Genomic DNA, 17,005 nt, shown 5'->3' on the forward strand with positions numbered 1-17,005 from the left:
CCCTGGGTTTAGCAGCCCAATGCTCAAACCACTGAGCTACCCCTAGAAATAGAAGCTACCCTGTCACCCACCCTGGGAGAGTAGCAAAGTACTGGCTTCGTGGCTTAAACCAGCCAAGTCTCCAGCGTCCTAGTTGGCTTTCCGAAGGAGAGGGTGATGAGCAAATGACTTGAATGAGGTCACAAGCTGCAGCACTAGCTAGAATACCGCTGGCTCCTAGTCCTCAGAGCAATCCCAGTATGGATGTAGCTGCGTTTTGAAACTGGCATACGTTCGCAGATCGAGGAACGATGCCCACACCTACTGGGAATACAGCGTTCTTAGAAACGGACCATGTCATATTTTACTTTAGCACTCGGCCCCGTGGTGGCAGGTGCTGCCCCAGAGAGCTTGCAACCTAAAGCCAGTTTTGTTGGCTTAGAAATAGAAACATTTCTTACAAATGCGTAAGTGCCCCTCCGGAATTCTCAGTGGCATGAACCTAAGGCAGGAGACCCTCCATTTTCTTCAGTCTCCCAGGTTTTCCCAGAGTGCAGGGTTTGGAAAGTGCCTACCCCGCAGATTACATGTTTGGTCTCTTGGGGGAGAAGCCAAGGGTGCTTTCTTGATCTGTCCTCAGACTCATTCCTTTTGCTCTTACTCACAATACAGCTGTTCATGTTTTAGCAGATGCCAGAACCCTTGTCTGTTACTCAGCCCTCTTCAGGAGGCCATGTGCAGTGGGATTTGAGAGCATTATTCCTTCTGCCTCAGAGGAGAGTTGATCCCATCTGTTCCATATGGAGCCTGCAGTAAGAGACTCTGAACTACTTATTCTTGCATAATTCTTAACTATCTCCTGCGAGTGGAGTATTTCTAAAATCTCAGCCAAGGCCTCCTTCTCCCCATTGGGAGCAAAGCCAGCAATAGAACCTCTTTAAGAATCCCTTGATTTTTTTTTAACCCCAATCCCCCAAAAGAGCATCTTCCAAACAGAGCTTTCAGAGGATAGTCAACCCATGGGCTCAGGGCTTATAGGGAAATCTCTCTACAGTCCCAGCCCCACAGGCTGGGAGGGGACCGGCTACCTAAGAAAAATTACAGTTTCAAACCCGTTTTGAGGCTGGGCTGACCAAAGCTGCTGGTCTAGTCTGTACGATACAAAACCAGACCCAAGTGCCTTCCCTGCTCTGGTTTTTGGTTAAGAATCCGTAGCGTGTGGGCTCTGAGTGAAAAGTGCCCATTCCTTTCTTACTGGAGTCGTTGAACGGGTTTGTGCTCGTCAGGGGAAAGTCTGCGCTGGCCGTCAACCCTAACGGGGCAGTTCATAAAATCATAGAATATCAGGGTGGGAAGGGACCTCAGGAGGTCATCTAGTCCAACCCCCTGCTCAAAGCAAGGCCAATCCCCAACTAAATCCCCAAATGGCCCCTTCAAGGATTGAACTCACAACCCTGGGTTTAGCAAACCAATGCTCAAACCACTGAGCTATCCCTCCCTCCAGGGTTAAACAGACCCTGCAAGTTTCACGCGTGTGCGCCTTGCGTAATCCTGTAGTGTCTCTAACATTATTTAGCACCTAGAGGCCCCAACCCAGCTGAAGGCTGCACTGTACAAACACTGTCTGTCCTGGAGTGCTTAATCTAAGTAGACAAGACAAAGGGTGAGAGGGGAAGTGACTTACTCAAGAGGCCAGTGGCAGAGTCAGGGATAGCCCCCTGATCTCCAGTCCCATGCTCTACTCACTAGACCGTGCTCCCTCTCTCCAGTACCATGTTTTCTCGTACAGAGAGAGACACTTGCACCAAAGTGCCAGTCAGTAGAAGCACAGTTGCTTCTCTGTGTGACCTTCCGCCCACTTGAACCCACGCCTAGTGAAAGGACGGTGTTAAATTCTGTATGGCCTGCAGTGAAGGCTGGGTATGCAAAATTTTCCGTAACTGGAGGAACAGCACTGGGGAAAGTTACGCAGACCAGCTGGTCAAGCGATGCACTGCTTGGGCCTATAAGGAAATCAAGGATTCCATAATCCCTGAGCCACAGCTTCAGCGACACCAGAGTCTTGAGAGAGAAGCGATGGGAAAACCCCAGCAATAAATCACAGCCAGTAGTTCTGCGTGTGGATATAGATAACTCTCTTTATTCTCTGTATGTACATTTTCTTACACAATCGGATGATCTCGTGTGACATTCAGCGCTGAAACAGTCACGGACGCTACGGCATTGCTACTCCCTACGGACACAGTGAAAGTAAAGGACGGGAGGGGAGAGGAGACAAATTCTGGGCCAAAGCCACGCAATGGGGGACGAAGCTAAAACATTCACTTTTGCTGTCTCTGATCTCACTGCTCCCATCTGAACGGGACCGGTGGCAGAGGTAACGAATACTGGGGAACTACTGTCCCGAGCAGCCCTGACTCTTGGAGAGAAGGGGAAAGGGACAAGATCAAGTTGGTAGAACTGGCATCTCTCTCACAGCGCTTTCTCTGTAAGGGTCTCAGACCTATGCTACCTGGGCAACGAACCACTGCTGGACAGAGCTTGGAGCTGGGTGGGGACCTCTAAGGCTGGCCCGGGCTGTTCTCCCCACATTTCTTTCCTCGTGGGGAAAGCTTTCCTTTGTATCTCTTTCTGTCCATGGTCAATAATTGTCCCACGGTCAATCTGTCGCTGCCCATGTCAGACACCGCGTTTCCTCCCGTGGAAGGTTCCAGGGGGAGGAAGTTTGCATGCACCTTCCGTTGTACAATTCCCACATGTTTTAAGGAGTGGGGAGAGCCAGCAAACGTTGGTCGTGGGGAGAACGAGGCACTGTCTAGAGCCAGGCACGGGGTGGGCAGGTAGGCACTGCTGGCTTCCCATACGCCCTTCTGCTGCCGCACCTCGGTCCTTGTCCAGCAGCACTTCTGCTCTCCTGACTAGGGCCTAAGGACCCGCTACATTGATCCATGCTGCTCAGGTTCCCAGCATATGCCCTCCTCTGCACAGGGGCCCTTATTCGGGCTGCTGCAGCATTCGACCTTTTTGGAGACTGGGCTTCCAGCAGGCATAACATCTCCCAACTCCACCCAAAAATGGGTGGAGGGTGGCGGGGGTAGGGTGGGGACAGGACAATAAAGGCATCCAGGAAAACACACTTCTCTGTGTAGTCTAAAAGTGAAGGCTCGCTATTCTTGACAGTGAAAACACTGTTGATGAAAGTGATTACCCTTCCTGGAAAGGCTTGGTTGCCTTCTGTGCCAGAAAGCTGAATCGTAGCCCTAGGCGTGTTTGCACAGGGTGTGATCACACAGATGCGCACAGTAACCAGTAATGACAAAGTGCTTTGGAAAGTTAGTGGCATTGTTATTTAAGACAATAAACACCCTTAAGTTGGAGTTCCCATGACAGTAGTGTAACAGGGCATTGTATTTAGCCAGGTGTACTGAGCCCTGGGGTTCGTTAATACTGAGGTTTCTAAAAGCAAAGCATTGGAATGGCCTGAAGGTTAGTTTATTCCCCGGGAAGACATGCGGAGCTTTGTGGCAAGAGAAAAGACAATCACTGACTCACAAATGACATTCAGGCACTCAGCCAGCATCACTGGAACGAAACAAAAATGGCTCGTTTGAGATGTATAACATTTGTGTGACTGGTTTAGGGCCCTTGTGGGGAATTTAAAAGTAAATTAATTTGAAATCTAGGCAGCAGAGTGACACGGGACTGGAGCGGAACATAAGCAGTAGCTTGTATATCTTGAGCTTCAGAACCTGAACTAGATCATTGGAGTTACCCTTCGCTGGAATGAAGATGGCAGCAGCATTTGACGAGTAATCAGTTGGGCTGTTGGCAAGGACTTGAAAAGCATCTTCCCTTTCCTCCTTGGCCTCATCTTCGCATTGACCTTGTCCCCTTGTTCCCCCTCACGATTACGTTTTTTGTTTGGCTCTGCACAATAGGCTTTTCATTGACGTTCAGGGTCCGAGCCTGTCAATTGCAGAAGTCTCTCGATACCCGTCGTCTTCAAATCGTAGACTCCAGTTGTGTGCCCAAAGTGCTGCTTATCACGCCAGACACAACTGTTTCCCTGTTGCCTTGTCCTGCCCTGTCTGTGTGTCTATTTTCTCCACTGGCTAGCTCCCCTCCGTTGCTAAGATTGGTAGCTCTTTGGGGCGAGGACTGCCTTGTCATTACAGACTCCGCGCACGGCACAGTGGAGTCTTGACCCTGACCGGGGCCTCTACCATAATACAAATGTTCAACAACAATAATTTGAAGGTGCTCAGGACCTCGCCGGAGGTGACCTTGGCGGGCTCAGGCCTGGGAGAGAGGGTCAGTGACTTGGGAAAACACAAACCTCAACGTAAGTAGCTCAAGGGAGCAGTAAGATTCCTCAGTTAGACTAAGGATGAGCGGCATTTTGGATGTAAGGCTTATTGATCCCTCATTGTTTGATTTACCCTCCTGTTTGGGCCCATTGGTTTGCACACCAAGTAGTTCCACGCACTTCCAGACAATCAGCTAACCGAGACAGAGCTGTAAACATAAACGGAGAATCGTATGATGAAGGACGCCATGCACATCCCTCGTTTCGCCAGAGCTCGCGGCTGAGACTTTGTGTTTAGCGAGTTCCAGTTTTAGATGAGCGCGTTGGACGTATGGCCGGTGAAAGTGGGTGAGGCTGGCTTTGAGGATGGTCTTAATGCTTTCCAATGCCACTGGTTTGACAAAGAGCACACTATGGAACCTCGCTACGTGTTGACAGACACAGGATGGAATCTGTAGAGTATCACAGTTGACTTGGGTTTTCAGTGAAGGCAGAAAATTGCAACTGTCCCCTGACAGGAGTGGCCCATAGAGTGTGGTTCGTTTCCACCAAATCAAGGATATTTGCGTCTGGGGTTTTGTCACCCACGCCATCTACTGTCAGTGTAGGATTCAGTCATGCCCTTAATCCCGGTTTGGTGGACACACAGTAGGCTGCGCTAAGAATTGAAGCCGTCCTTGGTTGAAGCCGCCTTCTCACCTCATCTGCATCCGTTTCCCACCCGTATGGAAAAAGCTACTCACAGTCCCATGGGCAGACGTCTGATTTGGTTGGGCTGGGACCCCTGGTTTCCTCTCTCCGTTTTTCTGCTGTTTTGCTTTCGGCTGGGGTGGCGCGGACGGGACTGATGTCTCCTGCCTCCAGCGGACGTGCCTCCGAGGTTTTGCTGGTTTCCACTTCATCCTTTGCGGCCGCCGTTGGAGCCTCTTCTGTTTCCCACGGGCAGATGTCTGCCATCACGCTGCTACCTGTGCTGAGACACCTGGTCACGATGGGCGCCATGCCCACTTCCCAGGGGAGCACATCTGCCATCATGCTATGGCCTTTGCTGAAACCTCTCGGGGGCTTGGGGTCAGGCACGAGGCGATGCAGTGGCTTGTGTTCGGCCTGGCCCATGGGTTTACTTTTTGATTTTTTCGGCTGGGCTGTTGGAGTTTCTGTGACAGCTGTGCTGGCCGTTTCCACGGCTGCCTGACTGGGCAAGACTCCTTCGATGTCCCGAGGACATATTTCCGCCTTCAAACTTTCTTTTTCCACCACTTTTGGGTCTAATCCTTCCCAAGGGCAAATATCGGACTTCTTGCTTTCGATGCTCTCAGATTTCCTCGAGGAAATTTTGCCTGGGTCAGTTGTTATAGAGGAGTCCTCCCAGGGGCAGACGGATTCTCGCTGGCTCCTTCCCTTCTCCAGCGTTTTAGCTGGGATGTCTCCAGTTCCTCTTGAACCTGTCTCCTCCCCCTGACTTGTGTCCTGTCTTAATTTCCCTTTAGCTGATGGAGCTTCACACACTTCCCAAGGGCAGATTTCAGCTTTAACGCTGGCTTCAACCTCCTCGCTTTCCCAAGGGCAAACATCTGCCTTTTTGCTCTCCACACTGCCGGATTTCTTTGAAGGGCCTTTGGACGGTTCAAAGCTTCTATTGTCCGTTTTTCCAGAGGATTCCTCCACGCTCAGGCTCTCCCAGGGGCAGATGGATTCTCGCTGGCTGCTTCCCTTCTCCGGCGTTTTAGATGGACCCGCTGCTGCTTTCGAGGTGATGCTCTGGTCGCCTTTGGAGAGACCAACTTTCTCCCGTGTTCCTTTCTCTGGTGGAGTCTCAGCCACCTCCCAGGGGCAGATTTCCATTTTAACACTGGCTTCAACGTCTGCATTTTCCCAGGGACAAACCTCTGCCTTCTTGCTTTCAACGCTGTGCGATTTCTTTGAAGCAGCTTTATACAGATCTAGGCTTTTTGTAGCAGGCTTGTCTGAGAGTTCCTCCTTGTCCATACTCTCCCAGGGGCAGACAGATTCTCGCTGGCTGCCCCCCATTTCTAACTTCTTAGTTGGCATATCTCCAGTCTTTCTTGAACCGGCTCTGTAAATTCCATCACTATCCTGTTTTACTTTCCCTTTATCCGAGGGAGCTTCAGCCGCTTCCCGGGGGCAGATTTCCATTTGAATGCTGGCTTCAACCTCTGCACTTTCCCATGGACAAACCTCTGCCTTTTTGTTATCAGCACTGTCAGATTTCTTGGAGGCAACTTTAGACAGATCAAAACTTTTGGAAGTTGGTTTTATTGGTGGTTCCTTTGCATCCATGGTCTCCCAGGGGCAGATGGATTCTCTCTGGCTGCTCCCCTTCTCCAGTGTTGTTGATGGACCTGTTGCTTTTGACCTGATGCTTTTATCCTCTTTGGAAGCCACACCAACTTTTCTTAATAAAGTTCCTTTCTCTGATGGCGCATCAGCCACCTCCCAGGGGTAGGTTTCAGCATTAACACTGGCTTCGTCCTCCTCCATTTCCCAGGGACAAACCTCTGTTTTTCTGCTCTCGACGCTGTCCGATTTCTTTGAAGCCCCTTTAGGCAGATCAGTGTGTTTTGTGTCCGCTTTCGCTGACAGTTCCTCCATGTCCAAGCTCTCCCAGGGGCAGATGGCCTCTCGTTGGCTGCCTCCCTTCTCCAGTGTTTTGCCTGGACCTGCCTCTGCTTTCAGCGGGATGCTCTTGTCCCCTTTGGGAGCTCTCTCTTTATCCTGTTTCACTGGTGGAGCTTCAGTCGCGTCCACGGGGCAGATTTCATCTTTGACGCTGGTTGTCACCTCTGCGGTTTCCCAGGGGCATGCCTCGGGATTCTTGCTGTCCATCTTGGAGTGACGGGGCGTTTTAGCCTCATCCCTGCTCAGGGGTTGTACGGCTCCGCCAGAATCTATGGTCTCCCAGGGACACGTGGATTCCCATTGGCTTCTCACCCTCTCCAGCTTCCTACGTATGATGCCTCCTGTGTCTTTTGAACTCCTCCTTTCTGCGCTGCTGCTTGCTTTGGCTGGCGCCGACCCATCTTGGGGCCCATCTGCTTCTTCCACGCTCACCTCCCATGGGCATATTTCAAACATTTTGCTGGCGTCGTTGTTTTGCTGGGGTGGGGTTGTAGTCTCCTCGTCCCAGGGGCAGATGGTGGCTTGTTTACTGATCTTCTGCCTGCTTTCCTCAGGACTTCTGGCTGTGGCCTCTTGCCTTGCCGTCCCGCCGAGGGATAGCGTTGAGGTTTCAGCCAGTTTGGGATTATCGCATCTACTGCCAGCCTCTTTTTCTTTCTCTTTCTCCTTCTGGTTCCCCTCGTCCTCCTTTCTTCTTTTAATGCTGCTCTTCTCCCTTGCCCGGTTAAACGCTTTTATGGCTAACCCTAAACTCTTGAAGGAGCTTTTCTGGGGGGGGATTTTAAGGCTTTGGGCTTTGGCCAGAGAGCTGTTTGGTTTCTCAGCGCCTCCTGGCTCGCTCGGCTTGTCCTGCTGACTCTGATTGAAAACCTCCTCCTCCGCCAGTTCCCACGGGCATATTTCCGCAGCAAAGGAAGGTACAAACGGCAGCCTGCCGTTCCCAGGCGTGGACGGAGGTTGCACGTTATCTTCTCCCCGCTCTGCCTTCTCTGTCTTTCCCGAAAGCTCCTCCACCTCCCATGGACAGCTGTAGATCAGCGCCCCGGTATCTTTGGAGCCCTGGCCGGGAGCATCTGCGGCAGGCCGCGTGTGCTCCTGAGAGTCCCAGGGGGCAACCTCGCTCCTTTCAAGGCTGTGAGCCAAGCTTTGGTACCTGATGGGTGGTTGCGGTGGTTTTCTCTTGCTGGCAGGGGGCGCCCTCCCCAACAGGTGAGAGCTGTCGACGCTGATGCTTTTTATCGGGGCATACGTGACGTGTTTCTGCGTCTTGCTCTCTGGCGGGCTCACTTCCTCCTCCCAGGGGCAAACGGCCGCCCTGTCAAAGCTGTCTTGCAGGAGGGAGCTCTCAGTCCCTTTGGCTACAGCGTTGCTCTGCGGCTGCTTCCCTGCCTCCGGGGCCTGCTCAGCGGCCCCCCCGACATCTGCCTGCCCTGAGGATTGCGTTTCAGGAGTGGAAGCTTCCTCCTTCCCCTTCCCCTCCTTTTCTCCAGCTGGTTCGCAGCCGTCTTCCAAATATGCCCGGCTGGTCAACAGCAGGGCCTTCTCTCTGGCGCTCGTGAGGACGCTGAGGGATTTCTGCAAGGGGGAGGGCTTGGGGTGAAGGGGTTTCTTGTCCGCCAACAGGTTGTGGGCACTGGCAGACTTGTAGACAAGGGGGGCTGAGTCCAGGGAATCACTGTTGGTTCTCTCGGAGGCTTTCTTGGCCAGCTTTTTCCTCATCAAGGTGTCTAGCAGCGGGGGTTCCTTGCAGACGCTGTCGTGCCTGGAGGGCGAGGAGCCCTCCTTGGGGTCCCGCACGTGGTCGTAGGTGCTGTGGGACTTCCTCAGAGAGAAGGCTTTGTGCTTGGAGGAGTCATCTTTCACCTTCACGCTGGAGCTGCCGGAGTCCAGAAGCCTTCTTTTGTAGGAGCCGGAGCGACTCCCACCGCCACTTCCACCAGAGCTCTCCTTGTCCTCTCTGCTGCACTGCCGAGACACGGACTCTGGTATCTCGGTGATGCGCCTCATAATGGAGCGGCCCAGGCCCTTCTTGGAGCTCCTCTTTTTCTGAAGGTGAGGGTTGTTAGCGGTCATCTTCTTGGTTTTGTGGACCTCCAGTTGCGTGTAAAGCTTTTTTAATTCATCCTACACATTGGGTGGAGTTTGGGAAGGCAGAGGAGAGAGGATAGAAAGAAAGGAGCACCGATAAATATATAAAAACTCTTACTCAATCAAAGTGTAATAACTCGGCTCTGGAGCTAAAACCATAGGCCTCTGCTCCTTGAGTGAAAGGACTGGATCTGTTAGGCCTGGTTGGCTACACTTTCTCAAGCTATGTGGAAGAATGGGTGCATGAGACACCTGGAGGGTAGTTCACAATCAAACTCTTCTGTTTTTCAGCCAACATATTAGAATTTATTTTCATCTACCCCAAATTTTCCACAGAAAACGAATCCATTTCCCACCCAGCTCTAGGTATTCTCTGCGAGCCCAGGAGTTAACAGTAAGCCCGGTTGCTCCCGGGATGGGCTGACACTGGGGAGCGCACATACCCTGGAGAGCAATACAGCCTCCCAAAGTGAGATAAGAAATCTGATCCAATCAGGACTGAGTCATGTTTACACCACTTCCCCTCCCCTTTCACCAGCCTGAGTTTCTAAGCCCAGGCCTGGGGCTGATCGGGACATCACGGAGCGAATCTTGATTAAAGTTAGGGTGACCAGACAGCAAGTGTGAAAAATCGGAAAGGGGTGGGGGGTAATAGGATCCTATATAAGAAAAAGACCCAAAAATCGGGACTGTCCCTATAAAATCGGGACATCTGGTCACCCTAATTAAAGTGGATCATCCGGTTCTTTGAGGGGTGTTTTTTCAGGGGTGGGATTTTCAAAGGGAGGTGCCTAAATCCCATTGGAAGGCTCCTCATTGCCCTTTGTGCCTATGAACCTCTGAAATGTACGTTGTACGTCAGCCTCTGAGTTCATTTTCCTTTTTGAGCAGGGGTGTAAAATGTGTCTGGATTTCCTCTAGGAGAGGGTTGGAAGGGAAGGGAGGGCGGTGGTGAGGGGGGTTGGATGGAGCTGGGATACGGCCATCCGTTGAACCAGCCCCATCTGTTCATGCCGGATTTTTAACCCCCTGATTAAAAACAATAATAAAGAGCCCAAAGTCCTGGGCACTCCCAGGACCTGCTGAAGCCAACCCCCACCCCCATTTCAATTGAGTGTTGACTCTGGAGACTAATGATGACGTAGATGTCAGCCTTATTAAGTGCTTTGCTACTGACAGTCCCACGGATTGCTGCTGGAGCACAGGTGAAGCAGCCCCTGCTTCCACCCCGTCCCGTGCTCACGGAGGGATGTCACCCCTCACCCGAGGAGGGAAGGGAGATCCACGAAAGCCCCAGGGAAGGTATAACCCTCACCACCCCTTTTGGTTTGCTTCAGGAGAAAGACTGCAAAAGGCAACTCTTACTCTGCACAGTTCTGTATAGCTAGCGTCAAAAGAAGGTCCTGAGTGTGCCACCCACCCGAATGTCATCGGGGTCAAGACTGTGCTCGCTCCATGCCGAGGTGATGCTGTTGTTCAGGTAGGAGCCCGAGCGCCGCATGTCCAGCTCATCCTCGTAGACCTCCGCCGCGATCTCCTCCCGCAGGGGCGATTTGGCATGCAAGAACTGGGGGAAGAGAGCGGTGGCACAGGTTGAAGCCCTTGCTGCTTGCGGGCTGGGGTTGTCAGGGCAGCTTAGAGAGTTTGGCCCGCAAATGCATCTATCTCCTCTTGGACGCCTTTGCAAATCCTGGAGCCATCTTGCCTATCTTTCTCCTTAATGACCTAGGGCTTGTCTTCACTGCACAGTTATACCCGGAGCATCGCCCCTCGCTCAAGGCCCATCCGCACACGTGAACGCTTCTCCCGAGCGCGGTGGGTCTATGAACATCAGTTGTCCGGCCTTAGAGAGGGAATAGGCTACAGCGCGAGTGAGCGCAACTCAGCTGCTACCACAGCCTCTCTGGAGTGTGGCCGCGGGCTAGCGCTGCTTGACTGCCGCTGAACCTCCAGTGCCTTCCCACAATTCCCCCCGGGTGCCCCAGAGAGCATAGAAAAGTTGCCCCGCAATTGAGCGGGAAAGAATTTGTAGAGCGCTCAGCCTGCTGAAGCCCAAAGACCCCCGCGATACACCCCCCCGGGAGTCTTAACACGACAATGTGAGTGCGAACAGCGGCGGTGTGGACACAGCCGCTGGGGTGCTGGCATGTGGCCGCGCTCCCTTGAGCGGAGCTACCTGGGTGTAGATAACTGGAGTGAACTCTGCAGTGAAGACAGACGCCTCCTGTCGCCCCCCATGTCCTCGGCCTGCAGTAGAACGTAGACCCTGGCTTCACTGCAGCTTTGCACCAGTTAACCGGCGTGGTTGGCGCTAAACACGTCAGTCACTCAGCTACGAGCCAGGGCAGCTAATGGTGCGTCGCCCCTGCTGGAGGCCTTGGTACCCTGGTTTTTTACAGCATTCCTGGATGGTACCTGAGTGACTGATTTGGCTGGCCCTCCTTCCTCCCGGCTCTCTCTGCAGTCGCCTAACCCAGAATGCATTGCCCACCACTGCAATACATGCAAGCCCTCGCAGCACTATCTACCCCTTGCCAGCTCTGCACCACTACCCCAGCCCTGGGCAGAGCGGGCACCGCAGGGCAGGCTGGAGGAGGGAAGGTGAGTGGCTGGGACTGACATCTCCCCCTGCAAAGCCCTATGGGGCAGTCATTGCTGCACCGTCCCCGACAGCTTCTGAATCAGGGAGGTACAAATTGCCCCCCTGTTGTCTCAGACTGTGCATGGACGAATCTGCCAATGGTTATCCCTTGCAGGCCGCTCAGTTCACAGGGAGCAGGCAGGCTGCTTAGGTTGTTAGGGAGGGCTCTGGATGCTTGTCAAGGATTTAAACAGGGGACTCTACCCCAAAGGTAACTGGGAGGGGAAAGCAGGATTGTGTTTTCAGCCTCGGGGAGAGCAATGCCGGGGGAAGAGGCCCGAGGCGGGTTACCTTGGGGATGAAGAGCAGCGCCAGTGTCATGGTGATGGTGACGTGCGTGTGAATAAAGAACAGCAGAAGCGTCCAGTCGGGGTGCAGCGAGGGAACCATCACGAACCTAGACAGGGGTAAGGGGGGAGGGTAATTTACCGAGGGCCGGCCTTGATCTTTCTTCCCCACGGCCTTGGGGAATAAAATCTTACCCGCACATTTGCAAAAGGGGCTGGGGGCTAAAGGCCCAGTGATGGCTGGGAAACGACCCAGGCACTCTATTGGACTTTGGATCCAGACCGAGAGAGGCACCACATAAAAGCTTTGGGCCAGATCCCCTTTGCTCTGCCCCTTCCTTGCGCTGCCAGTGCCACTGCCTTTGTTCAGGGGCCTGCTTCACCTCTCCTGGACCCTGGTGTAAGTCACTAACACCAGGGGCTTTACATGGATGTAACACAGGTGTGGGGGGTGGGAATCGGTCCCAATGGGCGTTTGGCCCAAGAAAAGCCTGAGTAAAGACGAATAAAGTCCCCAGCATTTGGCCCATCTAATTAAATTATCCCGCCCCTTTGCTGGGCAAGGTGGGGGTGCTGTCCCAAAGTATTCAGATGACGTCCCCAAAACAAGAACCCCTCCCCAGCGGTTGCTTGCTGTCCTGCTAGTTGGTGCATATGTACATTCTGCATTTACCTGTCAGAATAGCCCCTCGCTCTTATCTAGCAGTGTTCATCTGTAGATCTCAAAGTGCTTTATAATGGTCGGTCCCATTATCCCCATTTTACGGATGGGGAAACTGAGGCACAGAGCAAGGCTGTGACTTGCTGAACATCACCCAACAAACCAGTTGCAGAGCCAGGAATAGAAGCCAGGTCTCCTGACGGCCGCTCCAGGGTGCTACCCGCTAGGCAATGCTGCCGGTCTCCTTAGGTACTAACACTCTCAGGAGTGGACCTCTCTGAGCTTTACCAAAGTGGTAAGCATTATTCTCCAGGGTGTGCTGCCGGGGGTGGGAAACTGAGGCTCGGAGTGATTAAAGTGACGCGCCTTATGTGGGACAGCGAGTCAGTGACTAGAACCCAGGATTCCTCGGACTTCCGCTCTCCTCCTCCGGCCTCTGAACGCCTCTCCCTCCTGCTGGGAACAGAACCCAGGCATCCCGAACCCCCTCCTCTGCTCTAAGCATGAGGCCCCACTGTGGGGCGTTGGTGGGACAGTGCAGGGAGCGTCACTGGTCCTGTTCTATGCTGTTGGGGATCTCACTCTGCAGGGCTGGTTCATGGGCTGGGGAATCTTGCTCGTGCGCCTCAACTGTCTGGTATCCTTGGAGCTGAGCTTGGAGATCAGAAGAGGAGGAGGAAAGGGCAGCCCGTTGATGCGACCTGGTTCTGAATGAGCTCAAGCTCCCACTTTCACTTGACCTGCCCCCGTGACCTCAGCGGGTGTGCAAAATCTAGGTCCGGCCCTGGCGGGAGAGGGGAACGGGATTGCTGACACGTGAGTCTCCAGCTCCCTTTCTAGCTGAACTGGACTGAGCTGTGGGGCATCGTGGGCAGAGACAGCCCCAGGTCCTGCAGCCGAAGGGAACCTCTGGCAGGGCGATTCCCCATCCCCACCTGACAACGTGGAAGGCTGCAGAGATGATCATCTCGTTGTGCAGGGCGATGCCCATGTAGCGAGGTTCGTGGAAGGCGGAGGGCACCATCCGGGTGGCGTAGCACAAGAAGCTGCCCCAGAATAAGAAGAGCATCTCGGCTGGCAGGAGAAAAAGAGAGAGGGAGAGATGAGCAATAAAGGTCAGGGCCCGTTGCTCTAGGACATTCATCTTTTCTATCGCAAAGCCGTGCTCCATGGAGCTCAGGTGGCAGCCGGTTGATGGTCTAGTTAAGGCGAGCTAGCTGGCATGAACTCTCTGTTAGGAGGGCAGCCTTCTTCCGTGCCCATCCTCCAAGCACTTCTCTCTGCCTAGAGCCAGAATGCCCTGTATGGTTGCCAAGTGGAACAGATTGATTGCAGGGCAGGATCGCTGTGGCTCTGAAGGCAGCTTTGTGATCCCCAGAACCACGGCACATTATTAGAGTCATCTGGACCAGGATGGGAAAGAGGGGCAGCCCCGGAGACCTGCCTGGATACCCCCTCTGTTTTGTTGTATTTGCCCCTCTCTGCCTCCGTGGACGCAAACCCGCAAGAGAGACCAGGAGGGGAAGCCCGTGTGTGGGTTATGCAATAAGTACAATAGGAGCGGCTCCTTTGCATCTGCCGCAGATCCCAGCCATGGTGCATTCGAGCCCGCGCCTCCCCATCAGTGCCCGGTGCGGGACGTCGCCATGTTGCTGAGGCAGGTGGGGGAGCCTGAAAGGAGGCCTGCCACAGCACCTCCACAGCACAGCGGGTGGCGTGGAGGACCAACAGCAGAGGGGTCTCCCATGAGGGCCGTCTCAGCGTTAACGCGCGGCCTTTCGTTATTAGCCAGGCACGTTTCCAGGGGCCATTCTGACCCTCCTCACCAGGGGCCAGGTCCTGCCACTCTCGCTCCTCTCAAGTGGTACCTTAAAGCAGGAATAATCCCCCTTGTGTCAACGGGGCCACTTGGGGAGTGGGGTAAGCATCAGTATGAAAACCCGGCCCCGTGTGATTTACATTAAACCTGCTTGTGGCTTTCCTGCCTCCTCACTGAGAATTGCTCTGGGCCAGAACTGGTCGCAGTGGATGTGTCTACACTGCACACTAAGCTTGGGGTCTGACTCCGGCTTGAGCCCAAGCCCACACTTCTGTCCACACACAAATCAGTCTGACCCAGGTCAGCAAGCGCTCAGGACCCAAGACCTAGGACCCTGCTAGGTGGGGTGGCTCAGAGTCCAAGCCCTGCTGAGACTTGGGTCCAAGCCCTGTCGTTTTGCAATGTGGACGCAGTTCAAGCCACAGACTCGAATCAGAAGGACGTGTTAGCAATGGTAAACCCAGGTTTACATTGCAGTGTGGGATTGGAAACACCGAGTCCACAAGCCTGGGTCCTACAGACAAGCCCACTGAGTCTCTTAAGCACCTTGCCCCATTTGGGGGCTCTGTATCTTTAGACCTTTGTAGACTCTGGGACAATGACGTCTCTGGGCAAACTGAAGGCCCCCTCCCCTCCCTCTCTTGTGATGTCCGAAGCTTCGGACGGAGGGTCTCACCCACAACCATCATGTAGTCCCACCGATCGTGGTCGCAGATGTAGAACTGGAGCCCCTGGGCGGTCTGGGAGCGGATCACCAGCGGGATGTTCTTCTCGATGTTCTCCAACATCCCCACCGTCCAGGCGGCCAGGAACCAGAGCACCAAGAGCAGGATCAGCCCAAGCATCTTCAGCACCCGCCCGCTGGTCATGTAGGGCATTCGCTGGGCCGAGCGGGAGAGAAACACCTTCAGGACCCTGCAGGACAGAGAGGGAGGAGGTGACTCTCGCATCCCCCTGGGCCTTTCCTTCGACGGCCAGCGGATGGCGGACTTAGGACTTCAAGGGGTCCCTTTGTGCCAGGTGGCTTTCACCCTCAGCCTCCCGTTGCATCTTGTCTGCGCCGTCGCGCCGCTAAAAGGAAAGCCCACCTGCTAGAAGGGGATTACAATATGACTGATCTCCGCTCCGAGGCCATGCAGGTGTACAGTAACTCCCCATCTAACGGTGTCGTTCTGTGCCTGAAAAATGCGACTTTCAGTGAAACGATGTTAAGCGAATACCACCCCTTCCCCCAAGCCCTCACCCTTGACCCTCCTCCCCCTTTACTTCGTATGCTGCGTCCTCGCTCCTCCCCTCCCCTCCCCTCTCCTCCTGCCTCCTAAACGCTGTAAGCCAGCTGATTGCCGCGGGCAGGAGGTGGAAGGCGCTGATCCGCGGGGTCTGCCGGCGGGCAGGAGGCGCTGTGGGGATGGGGGGAGGCGTAGGGAGGCTGCCAGCTGTGAAGAAAGCAGGCAGCCAAACAAGGAAAGAGAGGAGCATTGCACAACTTTAAATGAGCATGTTCCCTAATTGATCAGCAACGTAACAACAAAACGTTAACCAGGACGACTTTAAGTGAGTTACTGTAACTGCAAACTAGCATGGGGCTGTGAGATCAACAGCGAGATTGTAAACCCCTTGGGTGGGGGACTGCCTTTTTGTTCTGTTTTTGTACAGCACCTGGCACATTGGGGGCCAGGCGGCTCCTGGGTGCTACGATATACAAAACAAAATGACCCTCTCTTGTATGGAGCAAGATCTGCCCGTATGCCTATAGACCGACATTGGGCCTGGGTGAATTATGGCTTTTAATTGAAGCCATGTTGTTAGTATATGTGATAAGCCCAAAGCACGTGACCCGAAAGAAGGAGATCCTGAGAAAGTCGGGTGGTTTGTGTTAGATCTGTGTGAACCTTCAGATACCGGCATGATCTTATTTAAAGTTTGGGTTGAGACAAGAAAAAGAAAAATACGGTTAATTGGATGGACCAAAGGTCCATCTAGCCCAGTATCCTGTCTTCCAACAGTGGCCAATGCCAGGTGCCCCAGAGGAAGTGAACCGAACAGGCAATGATCAAGTGATCTCTCTCCTGCTGTCCATCTCCACCCTCTGACAAACAGAGGCTAGGGACACCATTCCTTACCCATCCTGGCTAATAGCCATTAATGGACTTAACCTGCATGAATTTATCCAGTTCTCTTTTAAACCCTGTTATAGTCCTAGCCTTCACAACCTCCTCAGGCAAGGAGTTCCACCGGTTGACTGTGCGCTGTGTGAAGAAGAACTTCCTTTTATTTGTTTTAAACCTGCTGCCCATTAAGATCTGCTCTAGAAATTATTTCTGGGGCAGTCCTATGGCCTGTGTCAGATGGGAGGTGAGACTGGCTGTTCACAATGGTCCCCTTTTGGCTTTGGAGTCTATGAAACAGCTGCTTGCGGGAGGGCTGGTAGAAGGAGGTGCTGTCTGATGAATCTTTGCCCTGGCTGCGTTACCGGTAGAGCTTGAGGGTGATGGTCCCGTAGACGATGGCAAACCCAAGCATGCGCACCCAGCGCAGGACGATGCAGCGGAAAATGCTCGGCTTGAAGTACAGGATAAACACC

At 53.5% G+C, this 17,005-nt stretch overlaps 1 protein-coding gene across 1 annotated transcript in view; it reads right to left on the reverse strand.

The window, feature by feature from the left end:
- Window positions 1–2,099: 2,099 nt before the first annotated feature.
- GPR179 (G protein-coupled receptor 179) overlaps window positions 2,100–17,005 on the reverse strand; it is a 36,100-nt gene continuing 21,194 nt past the window's right edge. The window contains exons 6-11 of the mRNA XM_054014050.1: window positions 16,895–17,004; window positions 15,098–15,336; window positions 13,538–13,676; window positions 11,946–12,051; window positions 10,434–10,580; window positions 2,100–9,049 (exon numbers count right to left, since the gene is read on the reverse strand). Coding sequence (XP_053870025.1) covers window positions 5,021–9,049; window positions 10,434–10,580; window positions 11,946–12,051; window positions 13,538–13,676; window positions 15,098–15,336; window positions 16,895–17,004 — 4,770 coding nt within the window. The 3' untranslated portion in view covers window positions 2,100–5,020. The remainder of the gene's footprint in view (window positions 9,050–10,433; window positions 10,581–11,945; window positions 12,052–13,537; window positions 13,677–15,097; window positions 15,337–16,894; window position 17,005) is intronic.

The sequence above is a fragment of the Malaclemys terrapin genome, chromosome 25 (genome assembly GCF_027887155.1).
Source record: "Malaclemys terrapin pileata isolate rMalTer1 chromosome 25, rMalTer1.hap1, whole genome shotgun sequence".
NCBI lineage: Eukaryota > Metazoa > Chordata > Testudines > Emydidae > Malaclemys > Malaclemys terrapin.